This window comes from Mesoplodon mirus, assembly GCF_964341445.2.
Source record: "Mesoplodon mirus genome assembly, chromosome: 4".
Taxonomy (NCBI): domain Eukaryota; kingdom Metazoa; phylum Chordata; class Mammalia; order Artiodactyla; family Ziphiidae; genus Mesoplodon; species Mesoplodon mirus.
In genome coordinates, this window is record NC_138979.1 from 106,742,511 (window position 1) to 106,766,903 (window position 24,393).

A 24,393-nucleotide genomic window follows, 5' to 3' on the forward strand; every position below is an offset into this window, starting at 1 on the left:
ACTACTTGTTAAATGAGCCAAGCTACTCTTCATCTAATATCATATCTTTAATCTTCAAAACATCCTTTTAGAGTGGTTGTATAGATAACACTATACTATCCTACCTCAGTCTAATTAAATGGAACTGGTGGGGGGAATAGATTGATGAAACAAAAGAGGCAATTGAGATTCAGGGCCTCATAAATGCATGAATGCAATAAACGATAGAGGAGACATCAAAGATCAGTGAGACAAAAAGGCATGAAGGAAACTTAAATGTCTATTATTAAGTGAAAGAAGCTAATCTGAAAATAATAATCTGTATGACTTCAACTATATGACATTCTGGAAAAAGCAAAACTATAGAGATAGTAAAAAGATTAAATGGGTTGCCAGGGGTTGTGCGGAGGGAGGGAAGAACAGGCAAAGCAGAGAAGATTTTTTGGGCAGTGAAAATATTCTGTACTATACTATAATGGTGGATACATGTCTTTGTGTATTTTTTCAAAACCATAGAATGTGCAGCACCAAGAGTGAAACCTAATATAAACTATGGGACTCTGGATAATAATGATGTATCAATGTAGGTTCATCAGCTGCAAAGGTTTACTACTCTCATGGGGGATGATGATGGGGGGGTTATGTGTGTGGGGGGTCAGGAGGTAAATGGAAATCTCAAAACCTTCTGTTCAATATTGCTATGAACCTTTAACTGCTCTGAAAATAAAGAATATTAAAACATTAAAAAAAAGAGCAATGAGGGCTTCCCTGGTGGCGAAGTGGTTGAGAGTCTGCCTGCTGATGCAGGGGACACGGGTTCGTGCCCCGGTCTGGGAAGATCCCACATGCCGCGGAGCGACTGGGCCCGTGAGCCATGGCCGCTGAGCCTGCGCGTCCGGAGCCTGTGCTCCACAATGGGAGAGGCCACAACCGTGAGAGGCCCGCATACCTCAAAAAAAAAAAAAAAAAAAAAAGAGAGCAATGAGAAAAGAAATAGATTTTTTAAATGCTGCTGCAACGAACTGTTGTCTATTTGTAAAATAATAATAATAATAATAATAATCAACATATAACTAAGAGGATTCCAAATATAATAAAGAGTTCATTGTTTAACTACAAGCAACTGTATGCCAATAAAATGGACAACCTAGAAGAAATGGACAAATTCTCAGAAAGATACAAGTTTCCAAGACTGAACCAGGAAGAAACAGAAAATATGAACAGATCAATCACAAGTACTGAAATTAAAAGTGATTTTAAAACTTCCAACAAACAAAAGTCCAGGACCAGATGGCTTCCACAGGCGAATTCTGTCAAACATTTAGAGAAGGGTTAACACCTATCCTTCTCAAACTTGCAGAGAAAGTAACAACCCCCAAGCTCATTCTACAAGGCCACCATCACCCTGATACCAAAACCAGACAAAAATATTACAAAAAAAGAAAATTACAGGCCAATATCACTGATGAATATAGATGCAAAAATCCTCAACAAAATACTAGTAAATTAAATGCAACACCACATTAAAATGATCATACACCATGATCAAGTGGGATTTATCCCAGGGATATAAGGATTCTTCAACATACATAAATCAATCAATGTGATACACGACATTAACAAACTGAAGAATAAAAACCATATGACCATCTCAATAGATGCAGAAAAAGCTTCTGACAAAAATCAACACCCATCTATGATACAAACTCTCCAGAAAGTGGACACAGAGGAAGCATATCTCAATATAGTAAAGGCCATATAAAACAAACCCACAGAAAACATCATTCTCAATGGTGAAAATCTGAAAGCATTTCCTCTAAGATCAAGAACAAGACAAGGATGTCCACTGTCTCCACTTTTATTCAACGTAGATTTGAAAGTCCTAGCCATGGCAATCAGAGAAGAAAAAGAAATAAAAGGAATCCAAATAGGAAAAGAAGTAAAACTATCACTGTTTGCAAATGACATGATATTATACATAGAAAATCCTAAAGATGCTACCAGAAAACTACTAGAGCTCATCAATGAATTTGGTAAAGTTGTAGGATATAAAATTAATACACAGATATTTCTTGCATTCCTATATATTAACAACAAAAGATCAGAAAGAGAAATTAAGGAAACAATCCCATCTACCATCGCATCAAAAGAATAAAATACCTGTATTCAGGAGGCAAAAGACCTGTACTCAGAAAACTATAAGATACTGATGAAAGAAATCAAAGATGACACAAACAGATGGAAAGATATACCATGTTCTTGGATTGGAAGAATCAATACTGTCAAAAAGACTATACTACCCAAAGTAATCCACAGATTTGATGCAATCCCTATCAAATTATCAATAGCATTTTTCACAGAATTAGAACAAAAAAATGTTACAATTTGTATGGAGACACAAAAGACCCTGAATAGCCAAGGCAATCTTGAGAAAGAAAAACGGAGCTGGAGGAATCAGGCTCCCTGACTTCAGACTATACTACAAAGCTACAGTAATCAAAACAGTATGGTACTGGCACAAAGACAGAAATATAGATTAATGGAATAGTATAGAAAGCCCAGAGATAAACCCACACACCCATGGTCACCTAATCTATGACAAAGGAGGCAAGACTATATACTGGAGAAAAGACAGTCTCTTCAATAAGTGGTGCTGGGGAAACTGGACAGCTACATGTAAAAGAATGAAATTAGCACATTCCCTAACACCATACACAAAAATAAACTCAAAATGGATTAAAGACCTAAATGTAAGACCAGATACTATAAAACTCTTAGAGGAAAACATAGGCAGAACACTGACATAAACTGCAGCAAGATCTTTTTTGATCCTCCTCCGAGAGTAATGAAAATAAAAACAAATGGGACCTAATGGAACTTAAAAGCTTTTGCACGGCAAAGGAAATCATCAACAAAACTAAAAACCCACAGAATGGAAGAAAATATTTGCAAACGAAGTGACTGACCAGGGCTTAATCTCCAAAATATACAAACCGCTCATGCAGCCTAATATCAAAAAAACAAACAACCCAATCAGAAAATGGGCAGAAGATCTAAATAGACATTTCTCCAAAGAAGACATACAAATGGCTAAAAAGCACATGAAAAGGTGCTCAATATCACTAATTATTAGAGAATGCAAATCAAAACTACAATGATGTATCACCTCACACTTGTTAGAATGGCCATCATCAAAAAATTTACATACAACAAATGCTGGAGAGGGTGTGGAGAAAAGGGAACACTTTTGCACTGTTGATGGGAATGTAAATTGATACAGCCACTATGGAGAACAGTATGGAGGTTCCTTAAAAAACTAAAAGTAGAGCTACCATATGATCTAGCAATCCCACTTAAATAGGCATGTATCTGGAGAGAACCATAATTAGAAAGGGCACATGCACCCCAATGTTCACTGCAGCACTATTTACAACAGCCAGGACATGGAAGCAACCTAAACGTCCATTGAAAGAGGAATGGATAACAAAGATGTGGTACATACATACAGTGAAATATTACTCAGCCATAAAAAAGAATGAAATAATGCCATCTGCAGCAACATGGATGGACCTAGAGTTTATCATAGTAAGTAAGTCAGACAGAGAAAGACAAGTATCATATGATATCGCTTATATGTGGAATCCAAAAAAATCGTACAAAAGAACCTATTTACAAAACAGAAATTGAGTCACAGATGTAGAAAACAAACTTATGGTTACCAAGGGGGAAAGGGAGGGGGGAGGGATAAATTGGGAGATTCGGACTGACATATACACCCTACTATATATAAAATAGATAACTAATAAGAACCTACTTTATAGCACAGGGAACTCTATTCAATACTCTGTAATGACCTATATAGGAATAGAATCTAAAACAGAGTGGATATAGGTATATGTAGAACTGACTCACTTTGCTGTACAGCAGAAACTCACACAACATTGTAAATCAACTATACTCCAATAAAAAAATTAATTATAAATTTTTAGAAAGAGTTCACTGTTTAAAGTTTTATTTTAAACTGAAAAACTTAACCATATTAGAGACTAAAATTTCTGCACATCAAAAGACATAAAACAAAAGACCACTGGGGAAAATATTTTCAACAAATAAAGCAACTAGCTAACTTCCTTAATATATAAAAAGCTCAATCAGAAGGAAAACAGGAAGACCTTAAGGGGAAAAAAAGACAAGACACAAACAGAAATTTCAAAAAAGAGGAAATTCAAATGACTAATAAGCTTATGAAAAAAAGTTCAACTGTACCACTAATAAAAAATATACAAATTAAAACAATTTAGTCTTTTTTAACCATCAAGGTAGCTATAAAATTGATAATATTCTAAATATTAAAGAAGCTAAAGTGAAGGCAAAATTTCATTTACCCTACTTGTAGGAGCTTAAATTCATACAAACTTTTTAAAAAACAATTTGGTGATGTGAATCAAGAGCATTAGAGTCATAACCTTTCACACAGTAAATTTCCATTTAGGAATCCCTAGGAACCCATGGGTTTCACATCTGCGGACATGGAGGGCTGATTGTGCAGTTACATGGGACAACATGGATGAACCTTGAAAGCATTATGCTAAGAAGCCAGACATAAAAAGCCACATATTGTATGACTCCTTATATATATGAAATATCCAGAACAGGCAAATCCAAAGAGACAGAAAGTAAGTTATAGTAGTGAGTGTCAGAGAAGGAAGGTGAAGGTACTGCAAATGACCACTAATAGGTGCATGTTTCTTTTGGCAGTGAGGGAAAAGTTGTGGAATTAGATAATGGCACAGAATACAGTGAATATACTAAAAACCACTGAACTGTACACTTTAAGATGGTGAATTATAACTCAAAAAATAAATAAATTAAAAATTAATTTAAAAAGGACACTGAAATAGAACTTTTAGAGATATGGGACAATGATCACAATATATTCAGTAGAAAAAAAAAAAAAAGCAAACTATAAAAGTATACTCAGTCCTATTTCAATACCAGCAAAGTAACAGAGAAATCAGATTAACCATACTAATAAACATGTATAATCTTTTTGAAGGGCAACTCTAGAGTGTGCATCAAAAGCATTATAATGCATATTCTTTGATCAAGAAATTCCACTTTTAGGAATATATCATGGACATGAACAAAAATTTAGCTGCCAAAAATTTCATTACAGGGTCAAAGAAGACAAAATTAAAGGAAAACTCAATGTCAATCAATAGAGTATATCTGTATGCAAAACATTTTAAATGCTGTAGAACAATATTTGATGAGTCATTCAACAACATCAGACACATGAAATAGGGAGAATAAGATAAAGATATATTAAATTTAACAAGAAAAGAAAACTCAGGGTATAAATGTATATACTCATATAATCAATTGAAAAGGATGGCATGAAAGGCCAAAATTTGACCTATACTCTGAGAAAAAAAATATTTTAAAAATCTTCCAGACTAAGGAAAAAACAACAAAAACACAACCTCCTTGTCCTAAAACATGATGAAAAATGACCAAGATGAGAATATCAAGATATTTCCTAAAGGTATCTTCTCAAACACACTAAATTATTAAAAATAAAAAAAATACATATATACTACAATAAAGAGAATGGAAAAAGGGGATACAGGTAAGAAGGGAACCAACATCACAGAAAATGAAACTGGGAGCCAAAAATAGGGGTTAACTGTCTATTTGTGGAATAGTCTATTCTTCCAATCCCTGGTGCCATGTTGCCACTCCTCCTCCTCTGGCCACTCCTCCTCCTCTGGCCAAAGAAGAATAATGTATAGAAAAAAATGAGGCTTGGGGCTTCCCTAGTGGCGCAGTGGTTGAGAGTCCGCCTGCCGATGCAGGGGACACAGGTTCGTGCCCTGGTCCGGGAAGATCCCACATGCCGCGGAGCGGCTAGGCCCGTGAGCCATGGCCGCTGAGCCTGCGCGTCCAGAGCCTGTGCTCCGCAAAGGGAGAGGCCACAACAGTGAAAGGCCCGCGTACCGCAAAAAAAAAAAAAAAAAAAAAAAAAAAATTAGGCTTCCCTTCTTGAAAAACTTAGCAGCTACAGAGAAAAGACTTCTCCAAATGAGCATCAGGAATTTCCACAGCACAGGAGGCAGCTCTAAAGTCTGACATCAACAATCCTGATCAACGACTACAGTTCCCAATCAGTTTTTCAGTGTCTTCTCTTAAATATGGACAACAAAGGACCATCATGATTTGAAGAAAGCCACCACGAGAGAGAAACCAAGAAAAACAAACAAAAATTGCCCTGGAAGAGACAGAAATAATTAAAGGGGGAAAAAAAAAAACCTTTTTTAAGAAAAAATTTTCATCCCCATTAAAGAAGATAGCACGTTCATAAAACAAGAAAAAAAAAACATGAAAAAAGGAAAACTCAAGAAGCAAAAAGAATTCCTGGAAATGAAAAATGATGGCAGAAACAAAAATTTAGTGCCAAGCACAAAATAAAATTGAGGACATTTCCAAGAAAGTCAATCAAAAAGGAAGAGACAGAAAATGAGAAAAAAAATAAAGCAACTCAAGTGGATCTATCCAGGGGGTCTAATATCTGAATAACAAGAATTTCAGAAAGAGAAAACAAAAGGGAAGAAATTAAAAGAGAAATATAAAAGCTAAGAGTCTACAGATTGAAATGCCCACCTAATGTTTAGCACAATGAATTCAGGAAGACCCAGACTGACATATGCTGTGAAATTTCAGAACTCTGAGGATAAAGAAGAGAGTCCAACCACCAGGGAAATCCCTGTTTTTCTTTAATTAACAAGGATCTTTTTTTCTTTTTTTTTTTTTAACAATGATCTTTTGATGTTCCTACTACCTGGTTTCTTGCAAAAACTCCTATATATCCTGGCTCCTCCCTTACCTCTTCAGAGCAGTCCCTCAGAGTCATCTGAGAGGCTGTCTTCCAGGCTTAAGTCCTCAGCAAGTCTGTCAAATAAAATGTAATTCTCAAAAAAAAAAAAAAAGAAGAGGGTCCAAAAGCTCCCAGTGAAAAATAAAAGGTCATCCAAAAGGACAGGCAATGGCACTGGGTTTCTCAACAGCAGCACTATATGCTAGAAAACAATGAAGCAATGCCTTCAATAGTCTTTTTTTTTTTTTTTTTTGCCTTCAATAGTCTTAGAGAAAAATGTTTTCCACCTAGAATTTTATATTTACCCAAACTATCAATCAAATGTGGCAGCAGAATAAACATATTTTCAGAATTCAAGGGTTCAGAAAAATCCCTCCTATGCACCCTTTGTTAGGAAGTTATTTGTGGATTTACTATGGCAGATTGAGGGAATAAACAATGAAAGAGAAGGCCATGGGATCCAGGAAATAGTGGAGTAGCCAAGGATAGGCACACAAACAGCCCAAATTGCAGTAGAAGGATACAAGCTTTTAGGAGGGAAAGTATAGAAAAGAGGACTCATTAGACTACTTGATTTTTAAAAGTATGTTTAAAAAAGAGAAAAAGAAAGGAAAAGGAAAAAGCAGCAGCCGCATATGATAACAAAATACAATGCAGGAAAAAAATAAACTCCAATTAGAAGACACCTGGTAAACAGAATGGCTCCCCCGAGATCTCCACATCCTAATCCCTGGAACCTGTGAATATGTCACCTTGAAGATACAGATGGAGTTAAGTTAGGGATCTTGAGATGGATTATCTGGGTAAACCCAGAGTAATCACAAGGCTCCTGATAAGAGAGAGACAGCAGAAGGCATGTGACAATGGAAGCAGAAGGAGAAAGACTGGAAGATTCTATACTATAGATTTTGAAGATGGAGGATGAGGTCATGACTCAAGGTACACAGGTGGTATCTGGAAGCTAGTAAATGCAAGGAAACAGATTCTCCCCTGAAGTGTCCAGGAGGAATGCAACCCTGCCAATACCTTCATTTTAGGACTTCTGATCTCTAGATCTGTAAGAAAATAAATGTGTATTATTTAAACCACGAAGTTTGTGCTAATTTATTACAGCAGCCATAGGAAACCAATGTGGGGCACCACATGGAGAGAGAGACCACCTAAGAGCCAAGATGACAAGTGAAGCACCCCAAGAAACAGTTAGCAAAACCCAGACATGTGAGGCAACCGTCTTGGATGTTCCAGCCCAACCCAGCCCAGGTATCAGTTGAATGAAGCTGCATAAATGACCCCAGTTGATACAATATGGGGGCAGGACAACTGCCCAGTTAATCCAAAGAATGTAATAATAATATCTGAGAGTAACAGGCACAGATTTACCCTCCTACCTGAAACAACTATAAAACTGGACAACCCATGTGAACCAGTGATTTTCAGACACTGGACATCAAGGAGCACAGGACACAATGGTCCTCCAAACAGGGGAAGCAAATGTTTTCCTATAATTGTCCCAGCTTACAGTCTGGAGTGGAGGATCCCAGACGACGCCTGGGTACAGATTACAGGCATAAGATGGGAATGATAGGTGACAGCTCTCTAGAAAACTACCTGAAGAGATTCATATTTGGGAATGCCCCCACCCTCCAACCCCCCCTTCATGCCCCCACCCTCCAACCCCCTCTTCAACTGGAACACACTCCACAGCCTTAAGCCACCTTTAATAAGGTTTGTTCAGGCATCAGTGCTACCTGATTCATTCCTAAATCCTTCTTTCTTTTTTTTTTTCTAAAGAAAAAAATCAGTATTTTACTTTTTCGACAGTTGAATAAAAGGATTTAGACATATATCAAATGGGAAAAAAGGGTTTTAATCCCTCTGTGGAATAGGAAGAGAGACATACTATACTGGAAAGACTACACAGACCATGAGGAGAGAAACCAGAGAATACGGGGCCTCAGTCCCATCATTTCAGAACACAGTAGCAGCTTGCCTGTTAATTTCTTTCCTCTCAGCCTGGGTGACCTCTCACAAGCTTAACAGTAACAGGGAGTCTAAAACTGCTTCTGAGCAGGTGCTTTCTTTAGACAGGTGCTATTTATCAGAGAAGATTTAGACAGGATAACATTGAGGAGTGATGTGTTACTTTAACCAGATTGCAAAACTGAAAAAGAATAATGAACCTCACATTAGTTAAATAAACAAAGCGGCAGTAAGCACAATAAGCAGACAGGCGTGATGCTTACAGAAGAGTCACCTCTTCTTGTGTACAGTGTGCCACATTGCACTTGCTGTTCGAATATATGTTTTAATAAATATCCTTTAATGTGTACATGAAACAGAGTAGGCATTCAACTATTTGTTGAATGAAAATAACAATATATTATGTATAAAGAAAAATCTGATCTCATATCATCAGAAACAGATTTTGTCAACCACTACTTTTGACCTTTGGACCAGACAGATCTTGTTGTGAAGGGCTATCCTGTGTACTGTAGGGTGTTTAGCAGTAAATCCTTCTTTCTTGACCGGTTGCTCACTATATCTATCTCACTATCACATATGATGCCTTCTTTTATGTATATCCTTGCATAAATCACAACATCTATGAGTTTTAAATAAATGTGAAAGATATGGGGAGAAATTAAGATATTTGCAAACAGGGACTTATACAAGACCAGGATCATTATTTAAGACCAGCAGTTGGCCTGGGCAGGAGCTTCAGACAGAGTGATAAAGTACAAATGTGGCATCGTTACCTAACAGACAAGAGAGGCTGAAGAGCTGTCACAGGGTACCACCTACAGGACACAAATGGAAAAACAGCCATACCTTTGCTCTATCAGACCATCCAAAGGACTGCACTGTTACATCTAATCGTTTCATCAACATCCGCCGACGGCACTCATATTCACAGGAAAGGGCATCGTTGATTCTTTCCAGTTGTTCCTAAAGAATTTGGAAACAAAAATCATAACCTTTAGACTCATTATGCAGGAAAAGAAATTTCAGAATCGTGGTCAATACTTCCTATTAATTCAAAAGGTGGTACTTAATGGTCATTTTCTGATCCCATGAGACTTTACAGTAAATTATTTAAATAATAAAGATATTTGATAGAACATTTAAAATATTCGGAAGATATTAAACATACAAATTAAACTCTACAATTGGTACAGTTTACCTGATCTTCAATCAAACATGTTAATTTAAGTAAGACGTCTACCTGCAAAGTAGTCTGGACCAATAAGGAAAGAAAATACCAACAACTTCCCATCTTGTTGGCGTTGAGCTACTACACTTTTCAAATTACAACTATGCTAACATATTAGGCACTATGAATACTTTTGGCCAGGTTTTTTTTTTAATTAATAATCTGAGTGAAGAAATGTTAGGACCTACTGTTCTAGAATATCATTCCATTTTAATTCTCCAATATAAAAAATGCATGCTACACACTGTAAAATCTAGATGTCCATCTATAAAATTAAGTCATATTCACTACTTTAATTACATAAAGCTAATAAAAGGGGGGGGTGGTGACTTACCGCCTGTTCCAGATTTAAATCAATTTTCAGCAGTGGTTTTCCCACGTGATTTTTCTGGACTTGTGAGAGAATATCTTTCACCTAAAATTAAACATAAAAGATTGTGAAAATGTATATCCCAATTTAAAACAATCTTATTCTTGCTTAAAACGCTTTGAATGCTAGAAAATTAATAAAATGTTAAAGAGAAATAGTTAAAATATACCTTCACATACTAGGAAAGAATATCACTACAATGCAGAGTATCTTTCTCAAAGAAGCATTAGTTACATTAATTCAAGCTATAGCACACCTTTTCCAGAGTAAGAGATAATGTACATGGACAACTAAAGAAGTAGCTACTAAAAGGTTTTATTATGAGAATCTATAATGTTTTATGTGAAATAAATTCAGTTTCTTCTTAAGATGGCACGCTCTTACATTCTGACAAATTCTCAAAAGGGATACTAAAACCTTTGCTGAGTATGTTGGTTTTACTCAATTAAATATTTTGTACACATTCCATTGTTCAGCAAGACAACACAGGAGAGCAAGCCCTCTCAATTAGTCGCCACATACACATTTCATTACTTTTGCACAGCCACTGATTTGAATTACTTGAAACATTTTTATTTTGGTGAACAAGATTTAGACATTTGCTTTTGCTTTAGCAGTATCAGAGGTCATTCAAACAGAATGAAATATTTAGAGTTGCTTAGTTATAAAGTAACTAGAGAAAATAATCAGGAAGAGTTCACATTTTGAGGAGTATGAACCTTATTTAATGTTGGGGGACCTCTTTTAAAAAGAATTAAAAATTATGAACACAAAATTAGCTTGGAAACTGGTGGTGGTAATGGGAAGTGACTGTAAATGGGCACATGGTTTCTTCTGAGAATGATGGAAATGTTCTAAAATTAGATTTTGATAATATTGTACTCTGTAAATATACTAAAATTCATTGAATTGTACACTTTAAATGGGCGAATTTTATAGCACTTAAATTATATCTTGAGAAAGCTATTTTTGAAAAATGAGCTTAGAAAGAACTTGTGCAAATTAGGGGGTCCCAAAGCTTAAGCTTTACATCACAGTAAATCTACCACTACAACAGTGATTACTGACACTACTCTTACACATTGAAAAGAATTATTATTTTCTTAAAACATACCATTTCTGTAGGTTCCTCACTATTGTAAATACCTTCGATTTTGATATTTCATATACTATTAAAAGTTTTAGTCATAACCCCTTACTCAAGAGGGACTCTGAATGCATGCCTAAGTTTCTCACATATAATCACATTTCCTGTATTTCAACATTAGATAACAGTTTTTAATAACTTTGAGAACTACTTGTGATAAAGAGAGAGTTAAGAGCAGACTCTGAGGTTGACCACCTGGGTTTGAAACTCCAGTCTACCACTACTACTACTTAGAAACTTGCTTGTCTAAATTATTAAATCTTTCAGTACCTCAATTCTCTCAAATGGCTGTTGTAAATAATAATATTACTACTTCATTATAGGTGATGTAAGAATGCAATGAGTTATTACATATAAACACTTAGCACAGTAAATGCTGTATGTGCACTGTTAATATTACTATAATTACTTTAGATTTACATTTGAACAGCTTTGAGCTAAAAACTAATGATAAATTTCCTCCCCAATGGTGACAAAGTGTCTTCTGGACACATCGTACATAGAAGAAAATATGGAAAGTTTTGCTTTTGATAGGAACTGAATGGAGAAGTAAGTCATTATAGGTAAATATTTAGCCATGACGGCCATAGTAACTACTACCTTATAATTAGCCTGCCAGCACTTGAACACAGGCATTACAGCCTGCTTTAAGTAGGGAAAAGAGGTTTGAGGGTATTTTTAAATTCTAACTGAAACTCATAAAAGGAAAAAACCTCTCTGGGATCAATATGTGTAAGCACTGGGAGATTAGGAAGAGTCTAGAAATCTGTCTCAATTTGAAATAGCCCCAGATATGTTAGCCAACCCCAGATCATTCTTAATGCAGAGAAACAAATTCTGAAGAGCAATTTATTAACTCTACACAATGTTTCTGAGCTGGGATTCATAGGCTTATTCTTTGGTTTACAAGTTCTAGGGGAAAAAAAGAAGTTTTTATACTGTGTTTTCACCTTAATGATACTAATATTCTCTGACATTCAGTAAGACAAATCTTTTTTATTTTTCAGTTCATAAATTATCAATGCAAAGAGTACTTTATTCAAGAATTTAGTTTAAAACAGCATGTCTAAAAACAGAGTTTTAGTACCTATTCTTGAGGGTGAGAATTTTCTTTTCCTTAAAAATGAATCTGGTATTATTCCCCTAGAGGACTCCTACAAAACCTAGGAATTAAGCCAGAATTTGGTCTGTGAGAGGATCATTCTCTCTAATCGATGGCTTGACTGGGAACAAGGATACTTTAATAACTGAAAAAAAAAAAAAAGCTAGAAGTACACAGGTTTTAGTTGTTTTTAACTACTCCATCAGGGTACTCATTCATTTATTCACTATACAACAAACATTTACTAAACACTTATCCACCAGAAATTGTGCATTTCTTTGCTCACTGCCAAAGACAACCACACTGCAATTCTATTAACAACATCCATTAAAAAGAAATTTAGTTTGCCTTTGACTTCATAGGATAACTCTACTTCTTTCATTATACTGTAATACAACCTTGTTTAGGAAAGAGACCCTTAAATTTGTAAAAGGATTTCTATCAGGGCAAACCTTCACAAAGCCTAGCACTGACTCATTAAGATCTGATTCCTGAATATTACTTATAGTCAAATTAGGTCACGTGCATATTAACTCCAAATCCAAAATTTAGTTTACACGAAGATAAACGTTTCTTTAAATAGAATGTATATCTTGTACTTAAAGGAAATACAGTTGACCCTTGAACAACATGGGTTTGAACTGTGCTGGTCCACTTATATGTGACTTTTTTTCACTAAATAAAATTACAGTACTATCCGATCCACACGTGGTTGAATTTACAAATGCGAACCGCAGATACAGAGGGACAACAGTGAAGTTGTATGTTAATTATCGACTCTGCAGAGGGTCACACCCCTAAGTCCCACATTGTTCAAGGGTCAACTGTATTTTCATTTTTCATTCAACATTTACATATCAGCATTTAATTGAATTTGGGGGAAATGAAAAATAAAACAAATACAATACCTTTGATTCCACTTGGTTCAGCATAAGTGGAATGTCAGAAGTTGTTGACTTGGGAATACCAAGGGTATCGCAGATAGCTTGAACTTCCTGATAAGTTTCACTATTTTTATCTAATTGAGAATTTTTACGTTTCTTGTTCTGTAATATCTGTAAAGCTTGAAGCTCTGTACTTAAAAATACTATAATAAGAAAAGGGAAAAACAAATAATGTTAAAATGTGCAAGAATGCTTTAAAGATCCCACTTCTGGGTATACATGCAAAGGAGCGAAAATCAGGATCTCAAAGAGATCTTCACTACCATATTCACTACTGTATTGTTCATAACAGCCAAGATTTGGAAACAACCTAGGTGTCCTTCAACAGATGAATGGATAAAGAAAATGTGGTATAGGTATACAACGGAATTATTATCCAGCTTTAAAAAAGAAGGAAATCCAGCCATTTGTGACAACATGGATGAACCTGAAGGACACTGTGCAAAGCGAAATAAGCCAGACGCAGAAAGACAAATACTAACGATATCACTTTTATGAGGAATCTAAAACAGTCAAACTCCTAAAGTAGAAAGTAGAATGGTGATTGCCAGGCCAGGGAAGGAGGAAACAAGGAGTTTAGTTAAATATAAATTTTATATTCGTTAAATATAAATTTCTGAAGAACTGGTGATCTGTTTTATTGAAATTTTAAAATCAGAGGGACCGGGACTTCCCTGGTGGTGCAGTGGTTAAGAATCTGCCTGCCAATGCAGGGGACACAGGTTCCATCCCTGGTCTGGGAAGGTCCCACTTGCCGCGGAGCAACTAAGCCCGTGCGCCACAACTACTGAGCCTGCGCTCTAGAGCCCGCAAGCCACAACTACCGAAGCCCATGCGCCTAGAGTCTGTCCTCCACAACAAGAGAACCCACAGCAATGAGAAGTCCGCGCACCACAACAAAGAGTAGCCCCCGCTCGTCGCAACTAGAGAAAGCCCGCGTGCAGTAACTAAGACCCAACGCAGCCAAAAAAAATAAATAAGTTAAAAAATCAGAGGGACCTTGGCATAGTCCTCATAAGCAAAGTTTGATACATACTGGTTATATAAGATGAATAAATCCTAGAGATCTACTTTACAGCATAGTGCCTATAGTTAACAATACTATATTGTACACTTAAAAATTTGCTAAGATGGTAAATCTTACATTAAATATTCTTATTATAAAAAGAAATAATAATAAAGAGGGCAGAAGGAATCTTTTTTCTAAATAGTGCCTACTTGCAAAGAGTTTAAAGCCTAGTAGGAGAGACCCACCTGCACTTCAACAATTTTAAAATGCTTAAGAATGTGTAAGACTAATAAAATATTCTCTCTCTGATATGCACAGCTCAAGCCAGGGGAGAATGTATAGCTTTAACTGATCTATTAAGCAGATAGAGCAATTTGAAAAACTGCCTTTAAGACAGACCACCCCAGGCTGTTCACAAGTCCTTTCACTGTCACCATTTTATTTCATCCTTTCAACAGCCGTATTTTTAAAAATCATTCAAAAATCTTAGATGGAAAAAACAAAACAACACAAAATGGAAACAGACTCATATACACAGAGAACAAATGGGTAGTTGCCAGAGAGAAGGGGTGTGGGGGTGGGGTAGAACAGGTGAAGGGGCTTAAGAGGTACAAACCTCCAGATAGAAAAGGAATCAGCCACGGGGGTGTAACACACAATATAAAATACGGTCAATAATACTGTAATAACTTCGTATGGGGACAGATGGTTACTAGATTTACCATGGTGACCATTTCATAATGTATGCAGATGTCAAATCACTAATGTGGTACACCTGAAACTAACAATATTTTATGTGAACTCTATTTCAATTTTAAAAAAGCCTAAAAAATATCATTTTGGAAAGCAAAAAATTATCTTAAATCATTAGTCTTTTTTAAAATTAACTTTTACAACAGTACAGTTAAGATATTGGGGTTTGTTTTTATTTGTTTAGTTAAAGTTATACACACACACAATTTAATACAACAGTTTCGACTTCAGCTGAGCAGAAAAAAATATCTGAGAAATTGTTTAAAAGTACAAGTACCAGGGTCCCACCCTCAGAGATTCTGAACCAGTAGGTCTGAAGTAGGATCTGGGAATCTGTGTGGTTTTAGACCCAAGGTGACTCTCATGGGCAGGCAGGATTGAGAGCCACTAATTTAAGATTTTTCCATGTAATCTATACACAATAGTGTAAAGAACCCATAAAAAGTTAAGACCAACATCTATCAAACTTTGCATATGAGGACTATGCCAAGGTCCCTCTGATTTTTTAACTTCATTAAGCAGATCACCAGTTCTTCAAAAATTTATATTTTGTGCAGAACCATGGTTGAAGCCTGTCTTTGTTCTATGGAAACATGCTGTATGTAACAGTACAAACAAGAGTTCAGTCTAGTATTTAAAATGCTAATCCTCACAGACGGAAAATAATACAGTGAAAAGTCTTCTTCCCACCACAGATCCTCAGATTCCCCCTCCCCAGAGGCAATCACCAGTGTTAGTTTCTTGGGCATATTTTTAGGCGCGCGCGCGCGCGCGCGTGTGTGTGTGTGTATTTAGTATATGTCTCTACCACCTATGCACTTTTATTTCTTTTATAGAAACAAGAGCATATGATACATGTTCTGTATATTTTTTATTTACCAATATATCTTAGAGATCATTCCATATTTACACATTTTATCTACTCTCATTCTAACGGCTATAGAATGGTATCACTGCAAAGATGTACCATTTCTATTTAACTACTACAAACAATGCCATAATGAACATTCTTTTCATATATCTTTGTACAGTTAATATGAACTCCTAGTCATTGAATTGCCAAGTCAAAAGAGAGGTGAATTTTAATTGTGTTATTGAAAATTTGCCTTTCCAAAAGATTGTACCAATTACTCTCCCACCACACTCCAATGCCTGTAGTATATGAGAATGCTTACTCCCCCCAGACTTGTATTATGACTTTTTTTTTTCTGGTATTTGCTAGCCTGGTAAGTGAAAAATCGTATCCTTTTTTTTTTTTTTTTTTTGTAACTCTTTAACTCTGGGGGATAACTGTGCATCTTTTCATGTTTAGAAGCAATTTTTTAAAAACTTTTTTCTGTAGAATGCCTTTTCATGCCTTATGTACTTTACATATTTTTCCAGTGAGTTTTTATCTCTATAAAAGCTCTCCACATAGTAAGGAATGTGGACCTTTTCATTTTACACAAGTTGCAAACAATTCTAAAAGAACATGAAGAAGCTTATTATATCAGTATGTTTTAAAGGTAGTCAAACTAAAGATAAAGATGAAATAGATGCTGGTAAAATTGTGAATTGGTATAACCTTTCTGGAGCAAATTATGGCAATATATCTAGACCAGAGAATTTTTTTAAATGTTCATGATATTTGTCTAAGTAACCAAAAATATGAACAAAGAAATTAATTTAAAATCGAAAAATCAGGACTTCCCTGGTGGCGCAGTGGTTAAGAATCTGCCTGCCAACGCAGGGGACATGGGTTCAAACCCTGGTCCGGGAAGATCCGACATGCGGCGAAGCAACTAAGCCTGTGCGCCACAACTACTGAGCCTGCGCTCTAGAGCCCGCAAGCCACAACTACTGAGCCCACGCGCCTAGAGCCCATGCTCTGCAACAACAGAAGCCACCATAATAAGAAGCCCACGCACCGCAACAAAGAGTAGCCCCCGCTCACCACAACTAGAGAAAGCCTGCACGCAACAAAGACCCAACATAGCCATAAAAAGATAGATAAATAAATAAATTAGAAAAATCCAAATACCCCCAAATTTGAAATCTATTAAATAAAAATGTCCATAGCATAGAATGTTATGTAGCCAATTTAAATTATTTTTTCAAAAAATACTAAGTGATGGGAAAATGCTCACAATACATTAAATGAAGAAGAGGAAGAGCAGGAACTACATCTGTAACAGATCTCAATCTTATTTAAATATGTGTGTACAAAGGAAAAAGAGAAGGAAAAGGAAATACACTGAAAAGTTATTCATGATCCTCTCTGGGGAGTGAAATTATAAATTATTTTCTTCTTTTCATATTTATCTACTTTGTAAGATTTCTATGATGAGCATGTATTTTTTCAACATGTAACATAAAATTTACCATTCTAACTATTTTTAAGTGTACAGTGGCATTAAGTACATTCACACGGTTGTATAACCATCACCACCATCCATCCATCCATCCATCTCCAGAATATTTTCACCTTCCTCAACTGAAATTTTGTACTCATTTAACAATTCCCCATTTCACCCCACCTCCTGAGCATGTATTTTTATAATCAGAAAAAACTATACCAACCTCTCTTATATCTCCTCTTTACTTTTACTTGGACCAGAAACTTATATTACCGTTATTGCTGAGCTTCTTAGAAGCAAAGGCAAAAAGGGAAACATGATGGTTTACACAGTTCTCACTGACTAACATAAAGAATTACAGATTACCTAGATCTAAGGTAAGGATAAGGTAATCTAAGGATTACCTATATCTATATGCAAGTTCCTCATGGCCAGTGCTTCTTACCTTCCTTTTTGTCCCAATACACCTAAGGGCTACTGTGACCTCCCATTAATAACAATGGTTCATTAAATCAGTGACTTACACTGAATGGGAGGAAGACAAGGAAATAGTGTAAGAAATGGGGGAAGGGCACATAATTTTTATCCTCCCCAAAACAAACAAGATAATTCAAACGTCAACACTTCCAACACCACCGCTAGTTAAACACATAAACATGATTTCTGCTCTAATGAAACTAACATTTTAACACTAGAACATAGAGGGATATATCACATGCATCTTTTTATAAATGGTACAACCTAAAATAATAGAAATCTTCAATAATAGAAGATGTTAGAAAAATTCTTTCAAGTAGTCACCGCTTATAGAACTTTCAAAATAGCATGAAATTAAACTAACTGAATTTTAAAAAATTTTAAGGGAGCCAAAATAAATAAATGGATGTTATTCATAGTAATTGTTTAGATATAGGTAATCTGTACTCCAAATTCACCCTTGATGAAAATAGGCCACACTCACTAAAATTCAAGGGGCACAAGGGCACAATTTTTTTTTTTAACTGATATATCCCTAATGCTTAGAGCAGTTTCTGGTACAGTAGAAAGTGATCAATAAATATTTTTGAACCATCATTCAGTGCCTATCATCTAATAATCTGCTTAGCAGCCTAGTTTCAGAGAGCTTTAAGATTAAATAGGAGTTTGGAGATCACCACTTTAGCCAATTAGTCATAAATGTAAAGAGATGAATTAGGTGAAGGAAAAATTACTGAAGTACCATACAAGTCACAAACACTGGGCATTCTATATTGGCCAAATAAATCATAAGTGTTAGAAATCTTAAAGAGTACATTAGTAGAATTTATACTACATTTATATAAAAATCTCTGAGTCAGTTTCATATTTTAAGCCAAGTATTAAAAACTTTCTAATACACAAAATATCTGATGCTTCATTAATTAAAGTTCATAAATCTTCACTTGAAAATAACACAAACCAGATTGAACACATGCATTTAAATTGTTCAAAGAAATATAACTTACATAGAAGTTTCAAACAGTCATCCTTCTTTTTTAAACGGTCTTTAATATCTCCTGATATGAGTACAGAATATGGACATGCCATTTCTTTTAAAAAGCCACTTATCTCAAGCTGGAAGCTTTCTAGATCATCTTTCCCTTTAAACAAGAAAAGGTATAAAACATTTACTAAATATTTACCATGTAATCTGATACTATCAAATCTACCACTAGTTGATTTTAAATTTATATTCAATTCCAAATTTTCACTTTGACATTAAATCCTTAAATGTGTGACCCCAAAAGCTTAGGTCAAAGCAACCAAAACATATTTCTACATATGGAAAGCAACACTTAAATTCAAGAACATTAAGTATCTAATCATGAAATTATAAATATTTTTATATTTAAATCTCTATATCTTCCAATGGGCTTTCCATAAAGGCAGATAAAATGGAAATATTTTATGTTAGTAACTGAAATATTAAAAGCATTATTATGGCTATAATTACTAATTGGCTTCAGAGCAAATGATCCATTTCTATTGTATTTCTATGGATTTGGATAATAAATGCTATCATCGAATTAAGCCTCAGCACTTATCTTTCTTTCATCATCTAATTATGTGGGAACTTGTGTCATAAGTCTGAATTCAGCTTATTTTACTTAGCTTCAAGTGAATTCTATTAGATTTGGAATGGAAAAAAACAATCTAAAAGTAAGGACAGCATTAGAAGGGAAGGCTACTGGTCTCCTAGCAAATGCCCCCCCAAATTTTATTTTTCGTTTTATTACACTGTCTGAAATTCTACCAAAGACCCACAAGAACTCCAGCTACCAATACAGTAGTGAATTAAATAAACCTTGTGAGCTAGTACAGGAGTTTTTTTATAAACGTATTCCTATGTGAATCCACGTCCTGAGTTATAGGTTTGGTAATACAACTTAAATTAGGGATTACATATATGCATACTTTAGGGAAAAAAACACCTTAATTCAAAATAAGCACTATTCAAAAATTAAACTTTTTAAATAACCAAATTCAGACTCTTCTTTTTCTAAAGAACAATACTAAGTTCAAGACAGCAGATAAACAATAATTATTTATAATCTTATATAAATTTAAGAACCAATTTTGGATTAATCAATATAAAATTTAATCCAAAGATATTTAAATCACATATTGAAGTTCTTTGTAGTAATGACATTTCTTTGTACAGTAAGCACATTATAGATAAAACTGTAAATCATAACCTATCATTTCATTTTACTAGTAAACAGAAAAGTAAATAAAACTCAATAGCAATACCAGCTGAAGTGATACTTTCTTCCAAGTTGCACAATGATTTTATTTGAGAGCCTAACCAAACACAGAGTTCTGAAAATTCAGGTGAAGATAGTCCACCCTCTGCTGCCTTTATAAGTGCTTGCTCTTCTAACAGTGGTCCCTTATACCTAGAAAGGAAGATATAAAAGGTTAAAACAAACAAAACCCTAATACACCTAATACTTTTTAATCAACATCTGCTGCCTGTCTTTGTAAATAAAATATTAGTGGAACACAGCCAACAACTGTACCCATTTACAAACTCTCTCTGGCTGTTTTCCTGTATTTGTGACAGGGACAGTGTGGCCAGTAAAGCCTAAAATTTTTACTATCTGGTCTGTTACAGAAATAGTTTGCTGATTTCTGCTCTATATAATTAACATTTGACTTTGTTTTAAAATTTTTTAGTAAAATTATCAACCAATTTTAAGATAAATATTACATATAACAAAGTCAAATAGAATAGAGTCTAATAACTATACTAGTTACAAGAATAAGAAAAAGGTAATATAGTGAAAAAAGAACAGATGCAAATTTAAATTAAAAAAATTAAAACTGAGGACATATGAGATTATTTTAACCTTAACCATTTCTTTTATAATTTTATACTTGTAAACACTGCTACTAAGTGTATTTGAATAGAACCTTAAATTTTCAAACCATTTTTATATATTATCTTAATTGAATTTGATACCAGTTTTCTACTTTTACTGTTCTTTCTGTAACTGAGCTTTTTTTCCCCATTATTAAACTTATAAGTTTTAGCACAGTTGATGGGTTTTAATCCATTGTATTTATTTTTCTTTTGATACTCAAATTGTCCTATCTCTGATTAGTGGGAGCGCATTCATGTTACTCAATGAGTCCTTTGACTTGTCCCCATTATTCTTTGAATATTTTCCTTGCTTTCTATGACAATATGTTCCTCCCCTATATCTGTAATCAGCCATTTCTCCAAGAAGCCCTGATTCTCCTCAATGGTATTTAGAATACCCAATCTGGTCATAAAGGTTAGTCACTGTATCTGTACCTTTTTAAAAGAAATTATATCAGGAGTTCACACTGCTATTTCCAGTTCAAATTTAGAATTATAGGGTTTTTACCTATTTTGTTATATATATATATATATATATATATATATATATATATATATTTTTTTTTTTTTTTTTTTTTTTTTTTTGGTGGTATGCGGGCCTCTCACTGCTGTGGCCTCTCCCGTTGCGGAGCACAGGCTCCGGATGCGCAGGCTCAGCGGCCCAGCCGCTCTGCGGCACGTGGGATCTTCCCGGACCGGGGCACGAACCCGTGTCCCCTGCATCGGCAGGCAGACTCTCAACCACTGCGCCACCAGAGAAGCCCCCTGTTTTATATTTTTATCTATTTTTCTCTTACAATGAAAATGCTGGTTTTTTATGACATTTACAGAATCCTAGTAAATATAAAAATAACGTAAATTACATAGTTTCAGAATAGAAAAAACAGCATTATTACTAAAAATAAAATTAATGAAAACAATTTATATTTTTATCTTTAGAATATATTCCAGTAAGGATGTATAGAAAAACAATTCCTTTCCATGTGATTAAACCTCCTACTCAATACACTAATAGATATTTTTTTCATTTTGCTTTTAATTTTTAGGGATTTGTCTCTCTTTTTTTGTTTCGATTTCATTTTAATTTTGCTTTCATTTTAATTTTGCTTTACAATTATGTAAAACATTTATACGGTTTCAAAGTCTAAAACAAAACAAGGTACATTCAGACAATTCTAGCTTGCAATCTTAATACTGTTCCATCTAGTACTCTGTTTCCTCCCTTCCTCAAGAAACCATATTTATTAGTTTGGGGTTGTCAAACCATAATGTTTTAAAATATAAACATATATATATACACAAAAATATATATATATATATAAATGTATCTTTTTTAGATAAAAGGCAGCCTACTATCTACTGTTCTATTCCTTTTTTTAAACACATACACATGCACAGACACATATTTATATATACTAGAGATCTGTAGAGATACTATTCAAACATTTTTATAGTTGTATCCACTGTCTGGATATACCATATTTTATTTGCTATGCCCCCACTGAAGGACATTTTGGGTTTTTGTAGTGCTTTGCTATTAAAAAAATTGGGCAAATTTTTGTCAGTGTATATCTGGGATAGATTTCTAGAGGTGGGATCACTGGATCAAAGGGTAAATGGCTATCCAACTTTGCTGGATAATGTTAAATTTGCCTATACAGGGGTTGTACCATTAAAGTAGAAGAGTATCCATTACCCATAACTTAACAAACATTTGACTCATGTCAAACATTTGGATTTTTGACCATCTGGTATCTCAGTATAGTTTTAATTTACATTTCTCTTATGGCACGACTGTACATCTTTTGACATGTTTAAAGGCCATTTGCGTTTCTTTTTCTCTAAATTCTCTGGTCATATTTCACGAAGGGTGAGTATTTTCAAAGCCCCGTTGTGCAGATAAGAAATTAAGGCTCAACAAGGTTAGTATACCTGTCTTACGTAGCAGGCCAGATGAATATTCCAATTCATCTACTCTTTACAGCAATGATTTGAAGTTATTATTATCCTAATTCTGTAGGACCAGAAGATAATATCAGAAGATAAATGATGACACTCTGATTTAAATCCAGATTTGACCCCAAATGCTCCATGTGAACTCAAACTTCTGTCTACACTAATAAGGAAACAAAGTAAATAACCTGGCCAGGTAATGCAGCCAGGTAAAGACAGCTGGGACTAGACCAGTCTCTGCTCCTCCAACCAAGACTGGTTCCCCTGTATTACCTTTCTACCATGTCTTACAGCACCTCACATTGAGACTTAATAGTAAATATCTTATTTCCCCCTACTTGCTTTCACTTCTGCAATAAAGCAATAATCATAAGCTCCTGAAAAAATTTAACTAATTCATATTATTGGTAAGTTATTTTTACTGAAATGCCAATTTTAAAATTCAGCAAAAATTTACTAAATCACCAAAAATACTAAATCCTGAATACACAAGCTTTAATGCCTCAGTTCATCAAAATAGGTAAAAAGAAAAAGAAAAAAGAAATGCATTTAACAAACCTGAATATCTAATAACAATCATAATCATATAGCAACTAACATTTATAAACTAATCTTAGGCCAGTGCTATGTGCTGTATGTATATTACCTTATTTAATTGTCACAATATCCTATAAGATAGGTATTATTATCATGCTTAGTTTGTTCTATAAATTCTTATTTAATTAGGAAAGTGCTACTCTTATTCCAAAGAGTAACTCCAAAGAGTAATAACTTAGTAGTAACTGGGGACACCTCCCCTAGGCCTAGACTCCCCCAGGGCCATGCACACTTGAACCACAGTTGCCGATCTGACACTACTCTAAGCTGGGTGAACCAAACCTTCAGTCCAGTAGGGCCATTGGTAAACCTTAACGAAGACACAGCCAGGGTCTAATTTAGTTTCTGTTTTCTATTTTCATTGGACAACATATAAAATATTAGACCCTTTCTTTCCCCCTGTCATTTACCCACCCTACTGGCTTGCCTCTGATCCAGCTCTCCACTTCTTCCTGCTTCTCAAACTCTTCCATATGTTCCATCCATAAACAACAACTCTCCTATTCTGTCAATGTCTTCTCAGAAAGATTTATCCCTACTACCTCTAGCTTTGGGTATTTTACTCTTAAGTGCCTGACGGTCAAATGGTGGGGGTTTTGTCCTCCTTGCTTCCCAATACAGCATCCATATCACTGCTCCCCCATTATCTTTTTTTTTAAATTGAAATATAGTTGATTTACAATGTTGTGTTAGTTTCAGATGCACAGCAAAGTGATTCAGTTATACGTACATATAT

The 24,393-nt window shown here is 34.9% G+C and overlaps 1 protein-coding gene across 1 annotated transcript in view; it reads right to left on the minus strand.

Annotated features, from left to right (window-relative positions):
- FAM98B (family with sequence similarity 98 member B) overlaps positions 1-24,393 on the minus strand; it is a 35,032-nt gene that overhangs the window by 5,950 nt on the left and 4,689 nt on the right. Inside the window, exons 2-6 of the mRNA XM_082616727.1 lie at positions 20,495-20,640; positions 19,210-19,344; positions 13,592-13,770; positions 10,399-10,479; positions 9,683-9,799 (exon numbers count right to left, since the gene is read on the minus strand). Of these exons, the coding sequence (XP_082472853.1) occupies positions 9,683-9,799; positions 10,399-10,479; positions 13,592-13,770; positions 19,210-19,344; positions 20,495-20,640 (658 nt within the window). The remainder of the gene's footprint in view (positions 1-9,682; positions 9,800-10,398; positions 10,480-13,591; positions 13,771-19,209; positions 19,345-20,494; positions 20,641-24,393) is intronic.